The 23,629-nt window shown below is 42.9% G+C and overlaps 1 protein-coding gene and 1 pseudogene across 6 annotated transcripts in view; both read left to right on the top strand.

Moving 5' to 3' along the window:
- Positions 1-13,593, top strand: part of Adnp2 (ADNP homeobox 2) — a 32,102-nt gene extending 18,509 nt beyond the window's left edge. For 2 of the 6 annotated variants that reach the window (XM_029554155.1, XM_008849246.3), the window contains exons 3-4: positions 812-901; positions 9,074-13,593. In XM_029554155.1, coding sequence (XP_029410015.1) covers positions 812-901; positions 9,074-12,370 — 3,387 coding nt within the window. In that variant the 3' untranslated portion in view covers positions 12,371-13,593. Of the gene's footprint in view, positions 1-811; positions 902-1,440; positions 1,641-9,073 lie in introns of those variants that run through there. The other 4 variants (XM_029554156.1, XM_029554158.1, XM_029554159.1 and 1 more) reach the window with 4 other exon arrangements.
- On the top strand, positions 3,657-4,658 carry LOC103746974 (annotated as a pseudogene).
- Positions 13,594-23,629: the final 10,036 nt, after the last annotated feature.

The raw sequence follows: 23,629 nt of genomic DNA, 5'->3' as shown, positions 1-23,629 counted from the left end.
CCCCCCCCCCCCCTTTTTTTTGAGCAAAAAAATGACTACTTCTGGCTGGAAAAAACTTGGAGTATTTTTTGGATCTTGGCTAAAATGTCTGCCCTGAAAGGTAATCAGATGGAAAGATAAAAACACACTTCTCTTTTCATGTTCTAAGACAAGTGGATTGAATAGTGCCAAAGTGCCACTTTAAAGGTACTATAAAAATTCTTCTCAATGAAATACATTTATTTATGTGTATTCACAAAGCTTCACGAGTTTTAGAATCCTTATGTACATTTAGGCCTCATTTACAAATACAAAATGTAGATAAAAATTTTTTTTGGCCATCTCATCTGTTTATTTCTTTTTTTCCTTCAGTTTATTTATTTTTATGTGTATGTTTTGCCTGTATGTATGTAAGTACACTCATATCATTCAGTGCCCGTGGAGGCCAGAAGAGGGTGTCAGATCTCCTGGAACTGGAGTTATTTATCGTCAGTTGTTAGCCACTATGTGGATGTTGGGAACCAAACCCAGGACCTTTGTAAGAGCGGTTGGTGCTCTTAACTGCTGAGCCACCTCTCTAGCTCCTCATTTATTTCTTATAAAATTGTAGTTTTAACTTTAAACCTTTTCTTTGGCTCTCATACTTTAGTGGGTATCCTGTCAAAATTTGCTAATGACTACTTTTTTCTGCTCATGTAGATTTATTAGGTGCTAAATTTTGGTAGTAGAGGATTGTACATAGGGCCTCAGATCTGCTAGGCAGGCTCTTGTAACTTATTTTGTAACTTATGAATTGTTGCATAATGGTCTTTTTTATTTGTTTGTTTTAAAGGATCTTAAAGGCTTTGATCCAGGAGAGAAATACTTTTATAATACATCATGGGGCGATGTTTCTCTTTGGGAACCTTCTGGAAAGAAAATGGTATGTATTTTTGTATTTGGTTTTCATTAGTGGCAAGTGACTTGAGCCCCAAAGAACATCATGTCTACCAGTACTGCTGGCTAATCAGTGGGAGGAGCTGCTTAAAAAGATGGGAGGAAAGTAGAACTCAAGAGTTGTTTATTATAGGACTGTCAGTGCTGCCAGAGTTTGCTACAGGCATAGTGTAGTGTAGCAAAGTTTTGTCCTTGATTATAAGAAGTAACTGGTATAACAAGGACCACTGATTTAATTCTCTGAATAAATGCTGTAGCATTATGTGCTTAGTCACACCTCATTAATGACATTGCAGTCAATGGGAGACCACATGTACAAGGGTGATTCTTTGAGATTATAATGGGACTGAAAATGTTGTGTGTTAACATTTTTGTGGTGATGCTGGTATAAACAAGCCTGTGCAGCTGGCCATTTAAAAGTGCACCGCATACAGTTAAGTACAGTAAATAGTTCTTTATAATAACGGCTGTTGCTGGTTTATGTATGGAGGCATGCATTGCTGCATGATGGGAATGTTTTCTTAGAAATATGTCCTCAGGTGATTTCATTGTTGTGAGAACAAACCACACTGACACAACAGAGCATGCTTACCCAGATCTACAAGGAACAGCTTACTGCACGCCCTGGCTATAGACATGTACAGCATGCTACTGTATTGAACGTTGCTGGCAGCTAGTAACACAGTGGAAGTATTTACATGTGATCACATCTCCGCATAGAAAAGGTACAGTAAAAACACTGTATAAAAGATTAAGAAAAAAAAAAGGCGGGGCTGGAGAGATGGCTCAGCAGTTATAAGGGCATTGACTGCTATTGGAGAGGACCTGGGTTTGATTCCCAGCACCCACATCGTGGCTAATGTCCATAACTCCAGTTCCAGGGGGTCTGACATCCTCTTCGGACCTCTCTGGGCAATGCATGACACGAGTGTACTTACATACATGTAGGTAATATACTCATACATATAAAATAAAAATAATAAAATATTTTTAAAAAGATAAAAAAGTCTACATTGTATTGGCATGGAGCTTGCAGGGCTGGAAATGGTCCTGGGTGAGACAGTGAGGCAGTGTCTAGGATACAGCTGCTAACTGTTTCACTGCTTCAGTGAAACCCTTCACTATGTTTTCTGGGAGTTTTTCTTCTTTTTCTCACACAGTTTCTGTTTCTCTTGTCTCTGGCTTTCTGAACGTTGCACACTGAGGCTACACTACAATTGAAAAAAAAAATTCTTTGCTCAATAAATTAGTTTATTCTAACATTTTCACTTTATAAATTTAACCTTTTGAAAAAACTTGACTTTGGGGCTAGAGAGATGAGTTTGGTTCCCAGCACCCACATGGTGGCTAACAACCATCTGTGACTCCATTTCCAAGGGAATCTGACACTTTCTTCTGATTTCCGAGAACATTTGCATGCCACAGGTGGTTTTACACACATACAGGCAATACATTCATACACATAAAATAATAAAATATTTAAAAAATTTACTTTTATAAAAAATTAGCTTAAGCTGGGCATGGTGGCGCACACCTTTAATCTCAGCACTTGGGAGGCAGAGGCAGGCTGGTCTCTGAGTTCAAGGCCAGCCTGGTCTTCATAGCGAGTTCAAGGCCAGCTGGGGCTATAGGGACACCCTGTCTCAAAAGGACCCCCCCAAAAAAATTAGCTTAAAATAGTTCACACCAGCATGAAAATATCTTATCTCCTTAAATCTTTATTTCATATGCTCTCACCTATTTTTAAGCTGTTAAAAGCTGTTTTGTTAAAAGTTGGGACACACACACACATACTTCCACCTAGGCTGAGCAGGGTAGGATCGGGATCACCATCCCCCACTTCCCATCTCATCCCAGTGGAGGGTCTTCAGGGCAGTAACATCAGGAGCTGACCTCCTGGGCTGGTAGCATCCTTCTCTGGGTCACTCCTGAGCTTTGAGAAGCTGTTGCACTCACTGTGGTGGTTTACCTGGTCTGCTGCTTTTTGTGAACATATATGTGCCTATTGGGCCCTTGTCAGTGCTTTTTGTTTGCTTTATTTTGTTTTGTGAGGCAGGGTCTTTCTGTAACCCAAGCTGGCTTGGAACTCATTTTGTAGAGATCCACCTGCCTCTGCTGCCCATGTGCTGGGATCTGGCCATGTCAGTGTTTTGAGGAGCCTGTCAAGGTCTATAGAAGCTTCAGTGAAATCCTTCACTATGTTTTCTGGGAGTTTTTCTTTTCCTCATACAGTTTCTGTTTCTCTTGTCTCTAGGTAAACAAAAAGTTTAAAAAGGATTTTAAAGGAGAAGGGGATGTATTTGAGGTAGAGGGTAACAGATATTGCAGGTTTTTAAAAAGATTTGTCATTTATTTGTGTATGTGCGCCTGTGTAAGTTTATTCGTACTATGTACATACAGAGACCAGAGGGTGTTGGATTCCCTGGAACTGGAGTTAGAGGCAAATGTGAGCCTCGTGATATGGGTGCTGAACGTAGATCCTCTGCATGAGCAGTAAGTGCTCTTAATCACTGTCTCCAGACCCACAGCATGTTGTGTATTTGAGGACAGTAGTTTTAAAGTATAGTAGGTGGGTATACTAGGTAACAGGAGGAGAGGGGATGAGAGGCTGGAGGGGATGAATGTGATAAAAGTGCCTTGTATACATCTATGAAAAAAGGATGATGAACCAGTTTTTTTAAATCAATGTAAATAATCTTTTAAAAGAAAAGAACAGTGGAATCTTGTAATGTGCTCTTGGTTTACAAGACATATATGTAAGAGTGTTTACTAGTCTATTGTGTGAATGAGGAATTGTTGGGTTGGATGTGGAATTAGACTTGTAGTCACTGGTGCTACTACTATTGCAGAAATTCTGTTTGCAGATCCTATTTTCCCTGCTTTTGGTCAGATGCAATGAAGCTGCTGAGTACTGTTAACTGCTCTGTGGATCTTCTCAACCATATCATCCAGGCTCTGCTAGAGTTTGTTGGCTGTGGGGCTCTCTGTGTTTCTCAGAGTCCTGAAGCTTTTTTTTGCCCATTGTCTAGTAATCAGTATGGCTATATCCAGAAGCTTTTTCCAGACCAACAAATGTCTTTGCCATGCATAGAAGAGAGAAATCTGTGCATAGTTTTTGAAGCTAAAATACTTTACAGGGCAGCAAGGGAACAGGTTTCCCATAGAACTGTACAAGATCTCACTGTCGCAAGCTGATGTCACTTACAGGAAGGGAGTGATGTGACTCTGGTTGCTTGGAACTAACAGGTCATGTGATCCCAGAGGCGGCTTCCATGAACAAAAGCTTGGGGTGTCTCATGAAATCCTGATCTGAGGACTTGGGATACCTGTGGTACTTGGGGATATAGACATAATTGGCAAATCTGATCAAAATGGGTGTCTGCTATTAGTCCTGAGGCTCCTTTGCTTGCATCAGAGATCAGCTCCCCATCTCCACAGCTCAAGAACAATGTTTCTTGAAACCAGAGGCTCCTACATCCAGAGTTTGTGGATTTCGCACTCCGTTTCCTCATATTTTTGAGCTGTATTTCATCCCAGACAAAGGGAAGTAGTAGGATGCCCTCCAGAAAACGATCAACTATTGACCACAGAGAAAAAAAGAAATATGGCTAAATATGGAATAGCTTTCTGAATTTTTTAATATTTCCTCAGACTTCTCTATTATGTAGATTACTGGGTTGAACTTAGGTATCAGGCTTGGTCGCAAGTGCCTTTGCCTACTGAGCCGTCTTGCAGGTCTACAAATAGTTTTTATAAATTAAATTTTATATATTGTGGATACTGACTGAAGAGCTCAAATTTATTATTATATTAATAAGAATGGACTGATTTCTATCCAGTATTTTGGAGTAACTTTTTGTTATTTTGTCTTTTTTCTTTTTCCAGAGCTGAGGACTGAACCCAGGGCCTTGCGTTTGCTAGGCAAGCACTCTACCACTGAGCTAAAGCCCCAACCCCTAGAGTAACTTTTTAAAGTGTTCTATGTGGATGGTAGTCTTACGAAATGTTTGATATCTGTAAATACTACGCATGGTGTAGTGCTCATTAAAGCAAAGTGATATTGCCTTAAAAAACGATCTCTCTTGTGCCAGGCGTGGTGGTGCGCACCTTTAATCCCAGCACTTGGGAGGCAGAAGCAGGCAGATCTCTGTGAGTTTGAGGCCAGCCTGGTTTACATAGAGAGTCCCAGGCTAGCTGGGGCTACAGGGAGACCCTGTCTCAAAAAGATTTGAAAATAAAGACCTCTCTCCTGGAAACAGATGTCTGAATGGACTTTCATACATAGCTGGCCAAATCAGTCCCAGGCTCAGAATATTTGAGGATAGGGGCCAGGGAGACGGCTTATTGGGTAAGAGTGCCTGCTACACAAGCATGAGGACCAGAGTTTGGATCCTTAGCACTCCTGTAAAAAGCTGGGTGTGGCCACATTTGAGCCTGTAACCCAAGCACTGTGGAAAGGTGGAAACAGGAGGCTACCAGCCTGGCTCTAGGTTCACCGAGAGACCCTGTCTAGCAAAAGTAAGGCAGAGAATGACAACAAGACACCTGACATCCTCCTGAGGCCTCTGTACACACACCAAATGTGTACCCACACACATACATGTAAAACACACACAGTTTGAGGAGAAAATTATCTTGTAGAGAACAACAGTGCAGGCCACAATTTAAGTACTCTATTCTGACACTGAGAAACCCATGGTCTTGCAGTGTATTGGTGAACACATGCTGCCAGTATACTACAGGTATACTACGAACCAGTTCCTTTTCCAAGATACATTTTTAAATTGCTTTGCAAGCAAATGGGAAAGTACTGTTTGGAGAAATACATAGTTTTCCATATTTTACTTGTTGGTAGTGTTCCCGAACACCCTCATTTTATTAGTAATCATCATCCAAATATCTGTCTCTGCTCTCTGTTTCTCTTTCTTTTTGTGTTGCTAGGGACAAAATCCAGGGCCTCACGTAGCTAAGCAAGGGCTCTGCTGCTGGACCTACATGCTCAGCCCCATCCCAATATCAAAGTAGTATTTCTCTATCCATATATATCCCCTTTCTGGTCCAACCAGCAGGTCAACAGGTATTTTGAAGCCCACTATTTGAGGAGTTTTGTTAAGTTGTCACACAAATGAGGAAGCTACTGAGAAGATATTGATGAAATGCTGGGATGATTGCAGTACCTGTTACAACATCAAGAACCTCACTTAGGGTGTGGTAGAACACTCTTTTAATATCACACTCTGGAGGCAGAGGCAGAGGCTGGTAAATCTCTGTGAGGCCAGCCTGGTCTATATAGCAAGTTTCAGGCTTAGATAGGAACCCTATTTCAAAAAAAAAAAACAAAAAATAGGACTAAGGTCTTGAAGACCCTTGCTTTAGGTTTGAGGTGAAGTCACAGAGTATGAATGGCATCTAGAAGAAGACACTTGAGGTTTCTCTAGCTGAATTTTCTGTAACCTCAACAGGCTGCTTGAAAACATAGACTTAGAGCTGTGTTCCTGGTACACTGACTTGCTTGGAACCTGTCTATGTTGAGAGAAAGCAGACAAGGTAAACCACCACAGCACGTTCCTAGCAAGTGCAGCAACCTCTCACAGCTCCAGATGGTCTCAGGAGTGACCCAGAGGAGGATACTGCCAGCCCAGGAAGTCAGCTCTTGGTGTTACTGTCCCAAAGACCCTCCATTGGGATGGAATGGGAAGTAGGAGATGGTGGTCCTGATCCTAACCCTGCACAGGCCTAGGTGGAAGTACGTGTGTGTCCCAACTTAAAAAAAATTTTTTTTTATTATTTTATGTGTACTAGTGTTATGCCTGCATGTAGGTAAGTGCACCCGTGTTGTGCAGTGCAGTGCCCACGGAGGACAGAAGAGGCTGTCAGATTCCTTGGAACTGGAGTTATGGACAGTTGTTAGCTGCCATGTGGGTGCTAGGATTCGAACCCGGGTCTTCTACAAGAACAGTCAGTGTTCTTAACAGTCTGAGCCATCTCTCCAGCCTCATGTGTCCCAACTTTTAACAAAAGTTTGGAAATAAAAACAGTACTGAAAATTAAAAGTAAAAGCATGTGGAATAAAGATAAAAGGAGAGAAAATGTTTTTCATGCAGGTATACAATGTTTGTGTTTTAAGGAATTGGTCTGCTTGTTTTGTATTATAAAAGCCAGAAAGTGGGGGCTAGGAAGATGGTTCAGGCAGTAAAGTGCCTGCCACTGAAGAAAGAGTACCCAAGTTCAGAATTTCAGCACCTATGAAAAAGCAAGGTGATGACATGCATTTATAAGCCTAGCACACTGGGCATCAGGGGAGGGGATGTAGGCAGAGGGATCACTGGAGCTCAGTGAGAAACCCTGTCTCCACTGTGAGCAACTGAGAAAGAGACCTGATGTTGACTTCTGGCCTCTGCATGTGTACACACCCACACATGCACTGCAAAAATAGTTGTGAAGATTAAGTATATAAAGTGAAAATGTTAGAGTAAGCTAAAGCTAATTTATTATTGAGGAAAAAAGGTATTATTTTTGTTTGTGTTTAAACAAATGTAGTGTAGCCTTAGTGCAGCATTCAGAAAACTGACAGCAGTTAATTATTTGTGTCTGAGGCCCTGGGCCTTTGCTATTGGCCTATTGGGAAGTGTCTAGTTTGCTTTGGTCTTAGCATCCTCATTGTGGAACAGAAAAAGGAGTTCTGTGGTTCACATGCTCTGGGGTCTCTGAATCTTCATGAGACTGGAAGTGATAGTACTCCTGGGGCTGGAGAGATGGCTCAGTGGTTAAGAATACTGGTTGTTCTTGCAGAACCCACATGGCTGCTAACAACTGTCCATAACTCCAGTCCTAGGGGATCAGACAGCCTCTACTGACCTTCGCTGGCATTGCACAACACGGGTACACTTATCTACATGCAGGCAATACAAGTACACATAAAATAAAAATAATAAATTAAAAAAAAAAAGAATGTGATAGTACTCCGTAATGTAAGTGGTATTTAGACCTTGACTTGTTGAATTCTTTCGTTTGTTTTTTTTGTAGTACTAGAGATTGAGCCTAGGGCCTTGCACATGTGAGGCTAGTGCTCCACTACTAGTCTACCTCTAGTTCTTGTTTTACTTTACTTTTTTCCCCAGACAGGATTTTACCAAGTTGCCTAGAGCATCCTTTAGCTTTTCATCTTCTGGCCTCAGCGGTAGTTGGGATTAGAAGCCTGTGCCGCAGGCCTGGCTTCCTAATGCAGCTCATGGTTTTACATAGAATTCTGTATAGTCAGTGCTGTGTTGTAGATCTGGACCTCTGCGTAGGCACTGTTGGCGTTTCTCTGCTATTGTTACAGTTTATTGGGCTACCTGCATGTGCTGAGCACCATTTACTTGTTTGGCTCTTACTGTCTCAGGGAATGAGCAATGAAAAAGACAGTGAAGATGGGTCTAACAAGTCAAATGCCAGGTCAGTTAGTTGTAGATGAATTCCACAAGTTTTAGAATTTGGAATAAAAAACTAAGGGAAAGAAGAAGGTGAGGAAGAGGAAAGTAACTTGTAGAAAATTGAGTTTATTTTTCTTGATGCCCTTAATTCAAAGTTCAGTACAAGGTGAAGTGCCGAGATTGTGGTTTTAGGAGATAGCTTTTAGATGTCAGCAAACCATGAGTTTTGGCCTAAATCCAGTATTTGTATAGTCCATAAGCTAAGATTAGTTGTTAGCACATGCCTTTAATCCCAGCATTTAGGAGGCAGAGACAGCCTGATCTCTGTGAGTTCAAGGTCAGCCTGATCTTCATAGTGAGTTCTAATAGCTGGGGCTACAGGGAGACCCTGTCTCAAAAAGACCAAAAAAAAAAAAAAAAAAAAAAAACCCGCCAAACAATACTATATGGAACGTGAAAATTATATGGAATTGGAATAAGTACCCATCAACACAGTTTTGTTAGAGTACAACTGTGCCTAGACACTGCTTGTTAGTCATGGGACATTGAGTACCCACCATGGTGGAGGCTAAGTCCAGACCAAAGGGACTGCAGACATGGCCCACCAGCTTAAACATGCAGCTGGGAGAACACATTGCTCCTTGGGTTTATGTCATTGCAGTGCACAGAGGAATGTGAAAAATACAGAATGGAAGCCTCTTGTAACTTCATACTCTGCCTAAGACTTTCTTTTCTTTTGACAGAGATACCGAACAAAGCCATACTGTTGCAGCCTCTGTAAGTACTCGACGAAGGTGCTCACTTCACTCAAGAATCATTTACATCGTTACCATGAAGATGAGGCTGACCAGGAGCTGCTGATCCCCTGCCCCAACTGCCCATTTGCCTCGCAGCCCAGGGTGGTGGGCAAGCACTTCAGGATGTTTCATGCACCTGCTCGAAAAGTCCAGAGCTACACTGTGAACATTCTGGGTGAGGCAAAGACATCAAGGAGTGATGTGATAAGTTTCACATGCTTAAAATGTAACTTTTCCAACACTTTGTACTACAGCATGAAGAAGCACGTGCTGGTGGCCCATTTTCATTATTTAATTAACTCCTACTTTGGTCTGCGGTCTGAGGAAACAGGAGAGCAACCAAAAGCAAATGATACTCTTTCTGTGGATAAGATCCCACCATCTGACAAATACTACTGTAAGAAATGCAGCGCCAACGCCGGTAGTCAGGATGCCTTGATGTACCACATTTTGACATCTGATGTACACAGGGACTTGGAGAATAAGCTGAGGTCTGTGATTTCAGAACACATCAAGAGAACTGGACTTCTGAAGCAAATGCAAATTGCGCCAAAACCAGCTGCCCGGTTGGCGTTGCCACCAAACAGCAGTGCTCCAGGCATTGCAGCCCCTCCTCCTTGCTTTCACCTTGCTTTGCCGCAGAACAGTCAAAGTCCAGGCACCGTGCAGCCAGTGACTGTGGCCCAGGGCACTTCTGGGAACCTTACACATTCCCCTCCTGCCACTGCCCAGTCTCAAGTAGCTCTGGTCTCCAGCCCTCTGCCTGTGTGCCAGAGCAGCCTCACCCTGCAGCCCTCAGCTCCCCCACCTGTCTTTCTGTCCCACAGTGTTTCACTTAATCAGCCTGCGAATACTCCTGTGCTGCCCCTGACTCAACCAGTTGGTCCCGTGACTAAGTCTGTTGGAGCAAGCATTCTTCCCATCAATCAAGCTGTCCGCCCCATCAATCAAGCTGTCCGCCCTGGAGTTTTACCCCTCACTCAGCCCATGGGGCCCATAAACAGACCTGTGGGGCCTGGTGTCCTACCTGCAGGACCCTCTGTCAACCCTGGGGTTCTGCAGGCTGCCTCTCCAGGGGTGATTTCTGTTGGTCGGGCAGTCCCGTCAGGTATCCTTCCTGCAGGCCAGGTGACCCCTGCTGGGGTGATCCCTGGACAGACAGCAACTTCTGGGGTCCTACCCACTGGCCAGGTGGTCCAGTCAGCAGTTCTTCCTGTTGGCCAGACAGCCCCATCGAGGGTTCTCCCTCCTGGCCAGACAGTGCCCTTGAGGGTTCTCCCTGCAGGCCAAGTGGTGCCACCCGGACTGCTCTCCTCCAACCAGACGGTCCCCTCAGGTGTTGTCCCTGTGAACCAGGGTGTGAACTCTGGTGTTCTTCAGCTCAGTCAACCTGTCACATCAGGAGTCCTTCCTGTTGGCCCGCCAGTTAGGCCTGGTGTACTGCAGCTCAGTCAGTCTGTCAGCACCAGCATCCTGCCTGTGAGCCAGCCAGTGAGAGCTGGAACTTCGCAGAACACTACCTTCCTTACTTCAGGCTCTATTCTCAGACAACTCATTCCCACAGGGAAACAGGTGAATGGGATCCCCACCTATACCCTGGCCCCCGTGTCTGTCACTCTGCCTGTGACCTCTGGTGGAGGCCTTGCAACTGTTGCACCACCCCAGGTGCCTGTGCAATTCTTGCCTTCAGGCTCTGGCACACAGATGGCCAGCTCCTTGCCCAGCCTGCCCTCCCCACAGGTGATAGTGAGCACTGCCCCTAGTGTGTTTGTTCAGGCCACTTCTCCTATGGCAGATGCGAACCAGGCACTCAAACAAGCCAAGCAGTGGAAAACATGCCCAGTTTGCAATGAGCTCTTCCCTTCCAATGTCTACCAGGTTCATATGGAAGTGGCTCACAAGCAGAGTGAGTCCCAGCTCTGCCAGGTTTGCAATGAGCTCTTCCCTTCCAATGTCTACCAGGTTCACATGGAAGTAGCTCACAAGCAGAGTGAGGCCAAGTCTGGTGAGAAACTTGAACCTGAAAAGCTGGCTGCATGTGCCCCATTTCTGAAGTGGATGAGGGAGAAGACGGTGCGCTGTCTCTCTTGTAAATGCCTGGTCTCGCAGGAGGAACTGATGCACCACTTGCTCATGCATGGCTTGGGGTGCTTATTTTGTCCATGTACTTTCCATGATGTCCGGGGCCTTGTGGAACACAGCAGGACTAAGCATCTGGGCAAGAAAAGGCTGTCTATGGATTATAGTAACAGAGGTTTCCAGCTTGACTTGGATGCTAATGGCAACCTCCTGTTCCCCCATCTTGATTTCATCACCATACTGCCACGAGAGAAACTCGGGGAACGGGAGGTGTACTTGGCCATCCTTGCTGGGATACACTCCAAGTCACTGGTGCCTGTGTATGTTAAGGTGAGGCCTCAGCCTGAGGTTGTGCCAAAGATGCCTAGTAAACAGAAGCTGACCTGCCCCTTCTGCTTTGGCACATTCCTGACTGCTGACGCCTATGAGCTGCATCTGAAGGAGAGGCACCACGTCATGCCTACAGTCCACACAATGCTCAGGTCTCCTGCCTTCAAGTGTATCCACTGCTGTGGGGTCTACACTGGAAATATGACCCTGGCAGCCATTGCTGTCCATTTGCTGCGGTGTAGAAGTGCTCCCAAGGATAGCAGCTCAGACCTGCAAGTCCAGCCAGGTATTATTGAGAGCAGTGAACTCCTGTTAGTCAATGGGGAAGTGATTCCTGATTCTGCTGTTCCTGTAAAGAGAAAGCTGCCTGAAGGCCATTTAGGGGCAGAAGGCCAGAGGGATGGGGAAGAGCCTCCACTCAGCCTAAACACTGATGCAGCTCCAGGTCCAGAGAAAGGACTGAGTGCTGTACCTTTGAAGAGACAGAGGAATGAAAGCAGGACAGAGGGACCAGGGGCCAGTGATGACTCACTCCAGGTGTTAGTGTTAGATCCCAGTAAGTATGAAGGCCGGTCCTATGAGGACAAGAAGCAGTTTCTTAGAGATTATTTCCATAAGCGACCATATCCTAGTAGGAAAGAAGTGGAACTGTTGTCTTCACTCTTGTGGGTGTGGAAAATTGACGTGGCTTCATTTTTTGGAAAAAGAAGGTATATTTGCATGAAAGCAATAAAAACTCACAAGCCCTCTGTACTTCTAGGTTTTGATATGTCTGAACTTAAAAATGTCAAACACAGATTGAATTTTGAGTATGAATCACAAAACCTGTTATAGAGTAAGCCTGAAGTCCTAGGCAGTGGTTTCCGGTGACTCTGGAGGCCCTCCTCACTGTGTTCTCAGTGTCTGAGGCCCTTCAAGGTGTTCCAGGTGCTCAGAAAGATGTTGGATAAGAAAGCAAATACTTCAGATGTACTGTTTCCTGCAGTTTGATTTGCAACCGTTTCTCGTGATTTTTTTCCTGTCGTGTAAATTCAATCATTGGTATTCCATGCACGTCTTGTTTGCCCAGGAGTGTCAGTATCAATAGTAGCAACCTGGGATCTACAAATACTTGTTTTTTTTTTTTCATTTTAGGACATTTCTGCTTGTTTGAAAACACTTGATTAACAGAACATTAAAGCATTGCTTGCCCTCAGCTTTACAGACAGCAGCTAGTGACAGCACTTGTTAGAGAAGTGAGCACTGTGCTGTGTATGGCTCCCTAAGAATATACTTTGAAGCATTAACTTCTGCTGAATCTGAATGCCGTTTGCTGATGAGATTGCAGATTTGATTTATACCTTTTCAGGTTTGTTCTGAAAATTATTTTTAAAATATTATAATTCATAGAAAAACCAAATGTTTTTGTTTATTAAAAATATCCTGAGCCCAAAGTTTGGTATATAGCAAATAATCAAGTGTTGCTTTATAAATAAAGTCTGTAGGAGCAGAAACACTTTCTGGTGCAGACTTTTGTCTTTTGATACAAGTCATTTCTCCATTCAAAGGTAAGATAATAAATTTTTAGTGCCTTTAGAATAAACTGAGAAAACGCTGCAAATACTTCTTTCCCTGGAACTGCTCATGAACTCGTAGAGGGGAAGGGCTGTGACACACATGGAGTCCTGTCCTGCATGTAACACTACTTGAGATGGAGTACAGGTTTCAGGGTGATGGGCAGGTGAGGAGCTCCATCTGTGTTAGAATATCTTGGGATAGATGTATTAGTGTTGGAGAAACAGGCTTTCTCTGGCTCAGCTGTCCAGATGAATGGGATAGGGCGTTGATAATCTTCACAGTCCTTCAGATGCCAAACCTTGGTTTTTCATGGTTTAAAATAAAGCACCAGAACTGGTGATGAGGACCAACTCACCCATGTCCAAGTCATCTCTGGTGATGTACATCAGAGGGGCCTGCCCACCTCTAGGTAGAGTATCTGGAATGTTTGATGGCCTCTGGGAAGTCCTGCAGTGTTGTTACATAGATTTTTTAAAAATTAAACACTTGCATGTAATTGATAAATGTGCATTTTGAGGCAGTTGTGAAACTGGTCTGTGACTATTGGTGTACTCTTGTAAATTCAGAGCTTGTTGGACTTTATTTTATTTTTTTTTAATTTTCAGAATGTCTATTTTGAATTAAAATTTGTTACACCACTGAATATAGAACTGTTTAGTTCTTGCAACATTGAACAGAGTCAGGCATGGTGGGGCATACCTGGTCCCGGCTACTCTAGAAGCTGAGACCAGGAGGACTGCTTTACCCAGAAGCTCAAGGCCAGCCTGAGCAACACAGTGAGACCCCATCACAAACCCAAAGACTCTTGGAAATAATCTAAACATAGGCATAGATGATAAATTTATTTTCTGAAGACCATTTACTTGTCATTATGTGAGCATATGGCAGTGTAACCCCAAAAGGCTAATGTAACTGTTTTGTTTTGTTTTCGTTGCTGTAACAAAATAGCTGAAACTGGCTAACTTTATACAGGAATTCTTTGGGTTCATGGTTCTGGCGGTCTGAGGTGCCTGCCAGCTTATGGCTTCTCGCTAGCAGAGGCTCAGGGCATCATATGACAAGAGACACAGAACAGGTGTATTCTGATTTCTCACAGAGATGCCAGGGTTCAATCATGGGTTCCTCCTGATGACCCTAACCCTAGCCATTTTCCCAAACATGGCTAGATACATTTACACTCTGTTAGTGTCCCACAGTGGGATAAAGTTGCCAATCAGCTTTTGGGGGAAGGGGGTGTGGCACTTGGACCATACACAGCATGGCTAGAAATTCTTGGTGTTTCAATAATTGTAGCCTATAAAGTGCCAAAGAAAGGGCTGGAGAGATGGCTCCTCTTGCAGAGGACCTGGGTTTGGTTCCCAGCACCCTTATCGTCACTAACAGCAGTCAGTAACTCCAGTTCCAGGGGATCCAAAACCTGGCCTCAGTGGGCATTATATGCATGTGGTGCACTTACATACATTCAGGCAAACAAAGGGCAAAAGAGGACATAACTTGGGATATTGGGGTCCCAAGTTTGCTTTGCTGTGACTGTTCTGTTAGGGCTGATGTGTCAGGCTTGTTTCCAGCCATGTTTCCAGGTGGTGGCAAAGGCAATCTATTGTCTTGGTATGGTTTAATCCTTGCCTGCCCTTGTCATGCACATCAAGGCCCCTTAGCCATGTCCCCATCTCAGTGGTCCTTGGTTAGATGGTTAATGTGGGTGACTTCTGTGCACTGTAGGATACTGAGTGCATCCTTGTCCTCTGCTCGCTAAGATCCAGTAGCGTACAGTATCCCCTTCCTCCTCCCAAATGTGGCTGCCAAGAACATCACTGCCAAGTAGCCCCTAGTGGTGCCAAAAGCTCCAAGGAGAACAACTGTGATGAAGGTATTCTGGTTTTTGTATTTTAACTGTGACACAATTTCTTAAATTTTTAATTGGGTTTTTGTGAATTTCATACACTCTTATTTTGATCATTTAGACTCCTCCCCTACATGCAGCCCTCTTAATGCCCCCCCCTGCTTGATTCCATGTACTGTCATATAAAGGCCTATCAAGTCAAATTTGTGTCCCCAAATGCCCTTTGGTGTGGGTCCATCCACTAAAGCTGGTTAATCTATCTAGCATCACACACTTAAAGAAAACTGACTCTCCCTCTCCCAGCAACTTTTGATTACCAGTAGTTCTTAGGTAAGGTTGGGGCTTCTTAGTTCCCCATTTCTATGTTGGAATTTTGTCTGGCTTGAACTTATGTGGGTCTTGTGCCTGCTGTTACTGTTGATGTGAGTTCATATGCTGTCTAGAAAACTGTTTCCTTGTGGTCATCCACCACCACTGGCTCTTATATTCTTTATGTAAAATGATCCCTGAGCCCTGGGTGGCAGATGTTTGATAGAAGTGTCCTATCAGGGTTAACACTCTAGTCTTTCACTCCCTGCATTTTGACCAGTTGTGCTTTCTGGGTTAATCACCATCCACTGCATAAGGAAGCTTCATTGGTGAGAGTTCAGGAATGCATTAATATTCTTTCTGCCTCCCTGTACCACGATGTTTCCTGAGCCTTAGGTGTAGAGGTTGCATTGTAGATGTGTCACTTAGGACTGGGCATCTCACAGACACTTAATTCTCTGCATTTGACCGGTTGTGAACCTTCATGATAGTCTATCTGTGGCAGAATTTTTATTTTTATTTATTGTTGAGGCAGGGTTTCCCTGTAGCCCCAACTGGCCTGGAATTAGTTATGTAGACCAGGCTAGCTAGCCTTCCTCTGCCTGCCTCTGCCTCCCAAGTGCTAGGATTAAAGGCGTGTGCCACCACACCTGGCACGTGGCAGACTTTAATGCAAAACCTTTGTTATAGTCGTTGGTTTTTGGTATACAGGTACAACTTTGATAAATGCAGATCTTCTGAAAGCATGTGAGACGTTTTGCCAATGTAAATGGTTTTTCCATATAGCATGGTGGTTTCCAGGTCTTCCTAGTAAACCACAGCTTAGTATTTGCTAGAAGTGGGTATCAATGGTTATCACTGGTGCTCATTTTGCACTCTGCAATGTCTCCTGCATGCCTCTACTTTTTAAAAAAAATACTTATTTTATGTGTATGACTGTTATGCCTGCATGTAGGTAAGTGCACCCGTGTTGTGCAATGCCCATGGAGGATAGAAGAGGCTGGCGGATCCCCTGGAACTGGAGTTACGGACAGTTGTTAGCTGCCATGTGGGTGCTGGGATTCAAACCTGGGTCTTCTGTAAGAACAGTCAGTGTTCTTAACCGCTGAGCCATCTCTCCAGCCATGCATGCCTCTACTTTTTAATATCTAGTTAACATCTAGTCTTGCAAAGTCCAGATCTTCCGATTTACATACAAGAAAGTGACGATCTAAAGAGGTTGAACATCTTGCCTGTGGTAAGATGTTTCTCAGGTGGGCAAAGGTAGGCTTTGTGTGCCTAACTGATTGATGCCTTACTGCTCTCCGTGCTCACCCTTAAAGCTCCACCATCACCCTTCAGTGCAGGTGCTACTGTGGTCTTGTGTTTTACAGAGGCAGAAGCCATGCTTCATGCAAGCAGCCAGTGTTCCAATCTGCTCAGGACTTGGGCCTTCTCTGGACTTTCCATTCTTAAACCAGAACATCAAACAGAAGTGCTTGTTACCCCTCTCAAATTTCAGGTACTTGCCCAAAGTGATGTTGATGCCATGCTGTCTCTAGGCTTCTGCAGTGTTGAAGGTGCTATATGCAGAGAGCTGAGACAATAGGCTTGCTTTTCTCCAGGAAGCAGTTCATTTGTGCTAGCACCTGGCTCTGGGTTCATACTCAAAAGATAGACCCAGCCTTTCATACCCTCGTTAGTGCCTCGTTAGTTCAGTTTTCTGGTCTCCCATACGTGGTAACACAGGTATCCTGATTGCCTTGACAGGTAAACCTGTGTACCTGCACTCAGGCACAGACCACACTGCATTCTTTTTTCTTTGTTCTGGGAGGTCCTACCACAGTAGCTCCTTAGGTATCAGGATACATAGAAAGTCCTGGTGTGAGACATCTTTCTGGGAATAAAAGAAAAAAAATGGAGATGGTTCAGAGTATCAGTGTGTGCTAGGCACTGCTCTAAATGCTGGGTACCCAGTAGTCAATGAAAGGAGGCCTGATGGTGTTAGGACAGCAAGATACATAGGGCTTTGCTGAAGGGTGCACAATGGTGTCCATCACATGCTGGTCCTTACTAAGCTTTACTGCAAAGAATGACACTCAAACCTGTGATATGCTTTTAGAAACATTTCCAGCTTTCAGATTTTAAGTTCATTTCATCCTCTTATTGGTCATTGTACTTGGGAGTCTCTCAAATTAATCTTTTCCTACAGGGGTAAGGCTCCCTAATGTCCCACCTGCAGGTCTCTACAGCTTAGGTTTTTTGCAAATAATAAACCCCAGCTTCAGAACTATTCAAATTCTTGTTTACTTGACCTAATTACTATTCAGTCTTTAATGTTAACTATTTTTAAATACAAGCTTAAACATTTTATCAACAAATGCTAATGGGTCTAGATTGAAAGGGAAGATTTTATTTTATTTTGGTCTTTTTTTGAGACAGGGTCTCCCTGTTGCCTCAGCTGGCCTGGAGCTATGATGACCAGGCTAGCCTTGAACACAGAGATCCACCTGCCTCTGCCTCCCAAGTGCTGGGATTAACGGTGTGTACCACCACACCCAGCAAAATTAAACAAGGTTTCCCTGAATAGCCCAGGCTGCCCTTAAAGTCATGTTGACCCTGGCCCTGCCACATGAGTGCTGGGATTGTGCTACCACATCAGCTCATACACATCAGCTTATAAGAGGTCATTTTATAAGAAATCATGTCTTTTGCAGGGAAGATAGTTATTGCTAATTTTTAAAATCTAAGTTTGTTTAGATGTTATATGTGTTTTCAGGTAGCATGAGTACATGCCTGTGTTATCCCTAAGGTAACATACATGTCAGGAATAGGGAAGCATCAGGTCATCCACTGCTGATGTCCCTACTCTGGCCATGAGACAAAGGCCTGGGAGATAGGTGGGTGAAAAGGCAGCTGAGAGGTTTTCATTATGTTAATCCTCTGGCTGAGTCAAGTTTACCTGTTAGTTGAAAACCTCATCTTGAACTCCATGCTGCACGTTGAGTGGTTTCTGGTACAATCTTCACTGCTTGGTTTTATTCAGAGTAATGGTGGAGCCCAGCGTTGACTAAAAGTTTATAGATTTAGAAGTTGGTTGCATATACATCTATCAATACCCAGCACTGTATGTTTCTCTAGCCACTCACTTGCTGTTTACATCATTGATTCTTGAGACTCGACATACTCATGTCTGATTGGATTGATGATGAAAGATAAAATGGCCATTGTAGCTCAGTGGTAGAGCTAATGTGTTTACATATGGGAGCCGAGTTCAATCCCCAGTATGGGGATGGGGTGAGGGGGAAAGATGAGATACTAAAGATAGATGTACTAGTACTAAAATGTTAATCATGGTTTCAGTTCAGTATTTTTAAAACTAAAGTAAAAAATAGGAAATTCATTTTGAAGCCTATTCATCAATAAAGCTGGGCATCTACGGAAATTGCGCTTTATCAATTCTTATGTGAGTTCTATTTGAAAATTCTTTAGTATATCTTATAACTGCAGACTGTTGTCCAAATTAAACACATCTTGTTTTTAGAATCAAAATATCTACAATGTCTCGAGGATTTGGTATAATTCAAGCAAAATCTCCCACATACCTTTGCAACACTTTGGCTCTGGGTATGAACTATTTGACCCTGATCTAGATCTGAGAATCCATGCTGAGCTCTGACACTCTGCTTGGTTTTCCATTTGTAAAATAGCATGTGGGATGATTCCCCTCTGTCCCTCTCATAGATGTTCTCAGTCACACATCATTTCCCAGGCACTAGAAAGAGAGTATGGATGTTTTGCCATTTCCTGAGCAGTTGAACGCGTGGGCTGCACACCTGAGGTCACAACCTTAAGCAAAGAACAACAGGAAGAGGCGAGTGCCTGAGCGTGATGCATCAGTCTCTGCTTGCTATAGTAAGGAAAGCCTATGTCAATCCAGGCCACTCACCTGTAGAACTAATTTAGATGGGCCTGAGAGTTTTGAGAGCTCTGTCCTGCCTCTGCACTCCTGTAGCAAGGTCCTATTTAATTTGGATATTTAATTAAAATAGAAATTAAGGCTTTAATTTAGATATTTAATACTCATTAATTTGAAAAATTAAACTTCTTTCTCCATTTGGTAATGTTCTGTTCTTCCAGTTTTCTCATAGTTGAAACATCTGTGAATAACACACACAGCATTGTAAACTTTCACAAAGGAAGAACTTCCCTCCTAAATCAATGGCTACCTCTGAATCAAATTTACCTGTTTATGTGCTGTGCTGTGCTGTCCTGTGTGTGTGTATCTATTAAAACTTGTCTCTTCCAGATGACATTTCCAGGGCTAGATAGATGTTTACAGAAATGGAAAGGGAAACTTCAAACCTGGTAAACAAGATGAATTAAGGAAGCCTTGTGGTGCAATGGTAGCACAGCTGACTCCAAGATGAATGTGCCAAACGTTTGATACAGTGAAGAGAAGTGAAGGAAGTGCCTCTGAGCTTTTTTGTCAACTTGACTGTCCCTCCATCTCAGGTCTGCAAACCTTTCTACACATCCAACTCATTCTGCTTACACTTCTAGCATAATGTAAGGCACACTTTATTTATAAGACAGCAGTGATCGAAATCTGAAAGGTGAAGAGGGGTAAGGTTATAGCAAATTATATTGACAACATAATTTGGGGTAAAATTTGATCTGCCATCACTATTGTATTTATAGGCTTCTAGAACTTGTCAAAATCATCCATTAATGTTCTGCCAAAAGAGTTAAACTCTAACTGAATTTCTTAGGAGTACGTGTGACAGTGCCACACTGTCCTTCATCCCTGTCTCAGTATGAGGTGACTCTGCTGACTGAAGACTTTGCTCACCCTCCCTTACCTCCCACATGTGAGTGAGTGATGCATTGCAGTAAAGCAAAAATTGCCTAAAGATTTAAATTCTGTTTGATTCCTTGACAGGTATTGTTAGAATTATAATGTGTAATGAAAAGATAGTAAAAGGGAGGGGCAAATACATTTTTTTAACTGCTGAAAATTAATGAGTATCTAAATATTTGAAAGCCTAACTTGAAATCTAAATATCTGGTAATTTAAATATGTAACTACATCCCGAATTTAACTTTCAGCAATGATTATAAACAGTACACTCATTTCTTTGATATCCACAAACTCATCAATTATAGCTAAAAGGTCTAAAAGGCTTGGTTTACAAGAAAGAACTATTAGGTTAGGATTAACTGAAGTTGTGCATATGATTTATGAACAGTCAATTTCTGCAAGGATGAAGTTATTAACTTGATAATTTGAAAACAAAAGCTAAATATTTTCACATAGAGTGCTTTTTAAAGTACTTTTTTAAAGACAGGTAATACACACTCATGACAAATACAAAATGTTGAAAAGGAGATAGTGAAATTTCCTCTCCACCTCACTGTGTTTGGCTTTCTAGCTCGTAGACCCTCCATAACTGTGATTCAGAAGCAATCATTTTTTATCAGCCTCTTGTACAGCTTTTGAGACACATGTATATGTACGTGAGATACAAGGTCTTTTATTTTAATGTTTTGGACAGAGTTTTGCTGTGCAGTTGAGTCTGGCTTCAAATTCAGTCCTCCTGTGTGATTACAGATGTGTGCCACCAAGCCTGGCTTTATTTATTTTAAGGTGTTTATTTCTTTCAGATTACAGAGTTATTTAGTTTTAATTATTTAAATATTTTATTAGGATATACTCACTGTACAAAATAATGAGTTTCATTGTAAGATTTCCATGTATGTATATAAGATATCTTGATCATATTTACTCTTTTTTTCACCCTGTCCTCCTTTCTAGTCTTTTCCTCCAATTAATGCCTTTTAGGTTCATGTCTTTTTCCCTCTAAATTCCACATATGAAAGAAAACGTGTGATACTTTTTTTTTGGTGGGGGGGCTTTTTCCTCTAGCCCCAGCTGGCTTGGAACTCACTATGTAGACCAGGCTGGGCTTGAATTCACAGAGATCTGCTTGCTTCTGCCTCCTGAGGGCTGAGACCAAAGGCACGAGCCACCACACCCAGCCTGTGATACTTGTTTTCCTGAGTCTGACTTAATTAGCTGAACATGATGCCCTTCACTGAATTCTATCCATTTTCCTTCAAGTGACATTTCATTCTTTATGGCTGAATAATAATACTCTAGTACATACCACATTTTTTCTTTCTTTTTTTTTTCAAATGTGTATGTGTGTATTGCCTGCATGTAGGTAAGTGTACTCGTGTCGTGCAATGCCCACAGAGGACAGAAGAGGCTGTTAGATCCCCTGGAACTGGAGTTACGGACAGTTGTTAAATGTCATGTGGGTGCTGGGATTCAAACCTGGGTCTTCTGCAAGAACAACCAGTGTTCTTAACTGCTGAGCCATCTCTCCAGCCCACATTTTATCTGATCTTTCATTGATGAATACCTAGGTGGATTCTCTAACTTGGCTATTGTCAATAGTACCACAATAAGCACAGGGTGGATTCAGGTTTTGCTACTATAAGCTGACTTTGATTCTTTCAGGTATTAAATACCCAGCAGTGGTATAGCTGAATTGTATGGTTTACACTATAGACTAAGCCCATCTTTTGATTCTATTACTCATCCTAGGAGAGAAGCAAGGCAGATTTACCTCCCACAGATGAACAAACTGGCTAAGTAGCTTTTCTTGGGTCAGGGAGTTCTTGGTGAAGCCAGACATATACAGTGAGGTAATTTTCTACTATATGCCCCTCATAATGAAGACAAGTCTGTATCTTTCCTGTCTCTCAAGCCAGTACCATGTGGATGACATTGTCAAGTTCAGCTTCCAGCTTGAGATGGACCCTCACTCCTTAGACCACAGTAGGAGCCATTTTTGTATACTTTCCAGAAGCAGGAAACTCTTAAGGCTCTTTCCTTTCACAAACTGGAGCTTTAGCTAAGTAGGGTCTTGCCCTGAGGGTACCTCTCCTATCTTCACAATGTGCAAAGCAGGAGACTTCTCTTTAATAGTGCTAATCTTAAAAAGTACTGCCTCTTTCTCAGCACATACTGCAATATTAAGCTTCCTAGTGCTCTTTTCCTCTCCAAACTTCGTATTTTTCCTTTCTTTCTGACCCATTTAATTGCTGTTTTTCATTGTAGACCTGCTGAAGAGTAATCAGTAATAACTATGCCACAGACTCAGTGTTACATTGTCTTCAAATTTTCTTTGCCAAATAATCTATTACCTTTTAATTCAGCCTCATGCAAAATTTTAGGACATAAGCACAATGCAGCCAGATTCTTTGCCAAAATATCACATGAATGGCCTCTAGCCCCATCGCTAAAAGAGTGCTTGTTCCCCTCTGAAGCCTCATGAGCTTCTTCACTTACCGCATCCCTCTCAGCACGACTCTTTTGTGATAAGCTCTATGTCCAGCACTCATCAGCTTTTCTAGTCCAAACTTCCAAAGTCTTCCACATCCTTCCAAAACAACATGGTCAGTTTCTTCATGACGACTTCACTTTTCTGGTAGCAATTTCTGAATTAGTTATTTTTTTGTTGCTGTGATAAAATATCATAACCAAAAGCAACAAAGAGGAGAAAAGGGTTTATTATAGCTTTTGGTTCCAGAGAGCTGGAGTCCATAATAGTGGGGAAGTAATGGCTGCAGGTGACAGGAGCAGGAAGCTGTAGGTCACAGTTTCATGTACACGAGAAGAGAGTGGAACAGGAAGGGGGGCAAGGCTGTAAAATGTCAAAGCCCACCTCTGGTGACATATTTCCTCCAGTAAGGCTCTACCTCCTGAAGTTTCCATAACTTCAAACAGTATTACCAGCCAGGGACCAAGTGTTCAAATGCATGCGCCTGTGGAGGACATTTCTCATTCAAACCACCACAGGTATCATATACAGACAGAAATAGATAGAGATGAGACTGTGCATGACTGTGTCCAGGGGAAACCTGCCTCTTCTGGGAAGTCATGTGGGTGTTCTTACCCCTTCTAGTTGTGGGCTGTTACACACATGAAGTGTCATCAAGGCCCTTACTGAGTCTGAGTTTCCTGTGCTTAAAAAAGACCTGGTCTCATAAGCTCAGAAGACTTCAGAGTCCCAGAAATGCAGAACCACCATGTGTAGTTCAGACTGGATAGACAGTGCTGCAATGTTGATCTATAAGCACAGCCCCAGGAGATTGCCAGGGGGCACTTGTGGTATATGCAAGACCATGAGTAGCCTGCCTCTGCCCACACATGCTCTCCTTCTATATGTTACAGTGTATATAATTTCCCAGTGGTGTCCCCAGGAAGGCCCAGGAGCTGACTTCCTGCACTCTCAATAACTCCTGTAAAAATACATGTGTTTTTAATTCCACAGTGATGACTGCTCCCCACCACACCCCCCCTGGAAATAACTTCCTGCCCCTACACATACACAGGG

This window comes from Nannospalax galili, unplaced genomic scaffold (genome assembly GCF_000622305.1).
Source record: "Nannospalax galili isolate Female #2095 unplaced genomic scaffold, S.galili_v1.0 scaffold1805, whole genome shotgun sequence".
NCBI lineage: Eukaryota > Metazoa > Chordata > Mammalia > Rodentia > Spalacidae > Nannospalax > Nannospalax galili.
The sequence above is the reverse complement of the archived record's forward strand: the minus strand, read 5'-3'. Positions and strand labels throughout refer to the sequence as shown.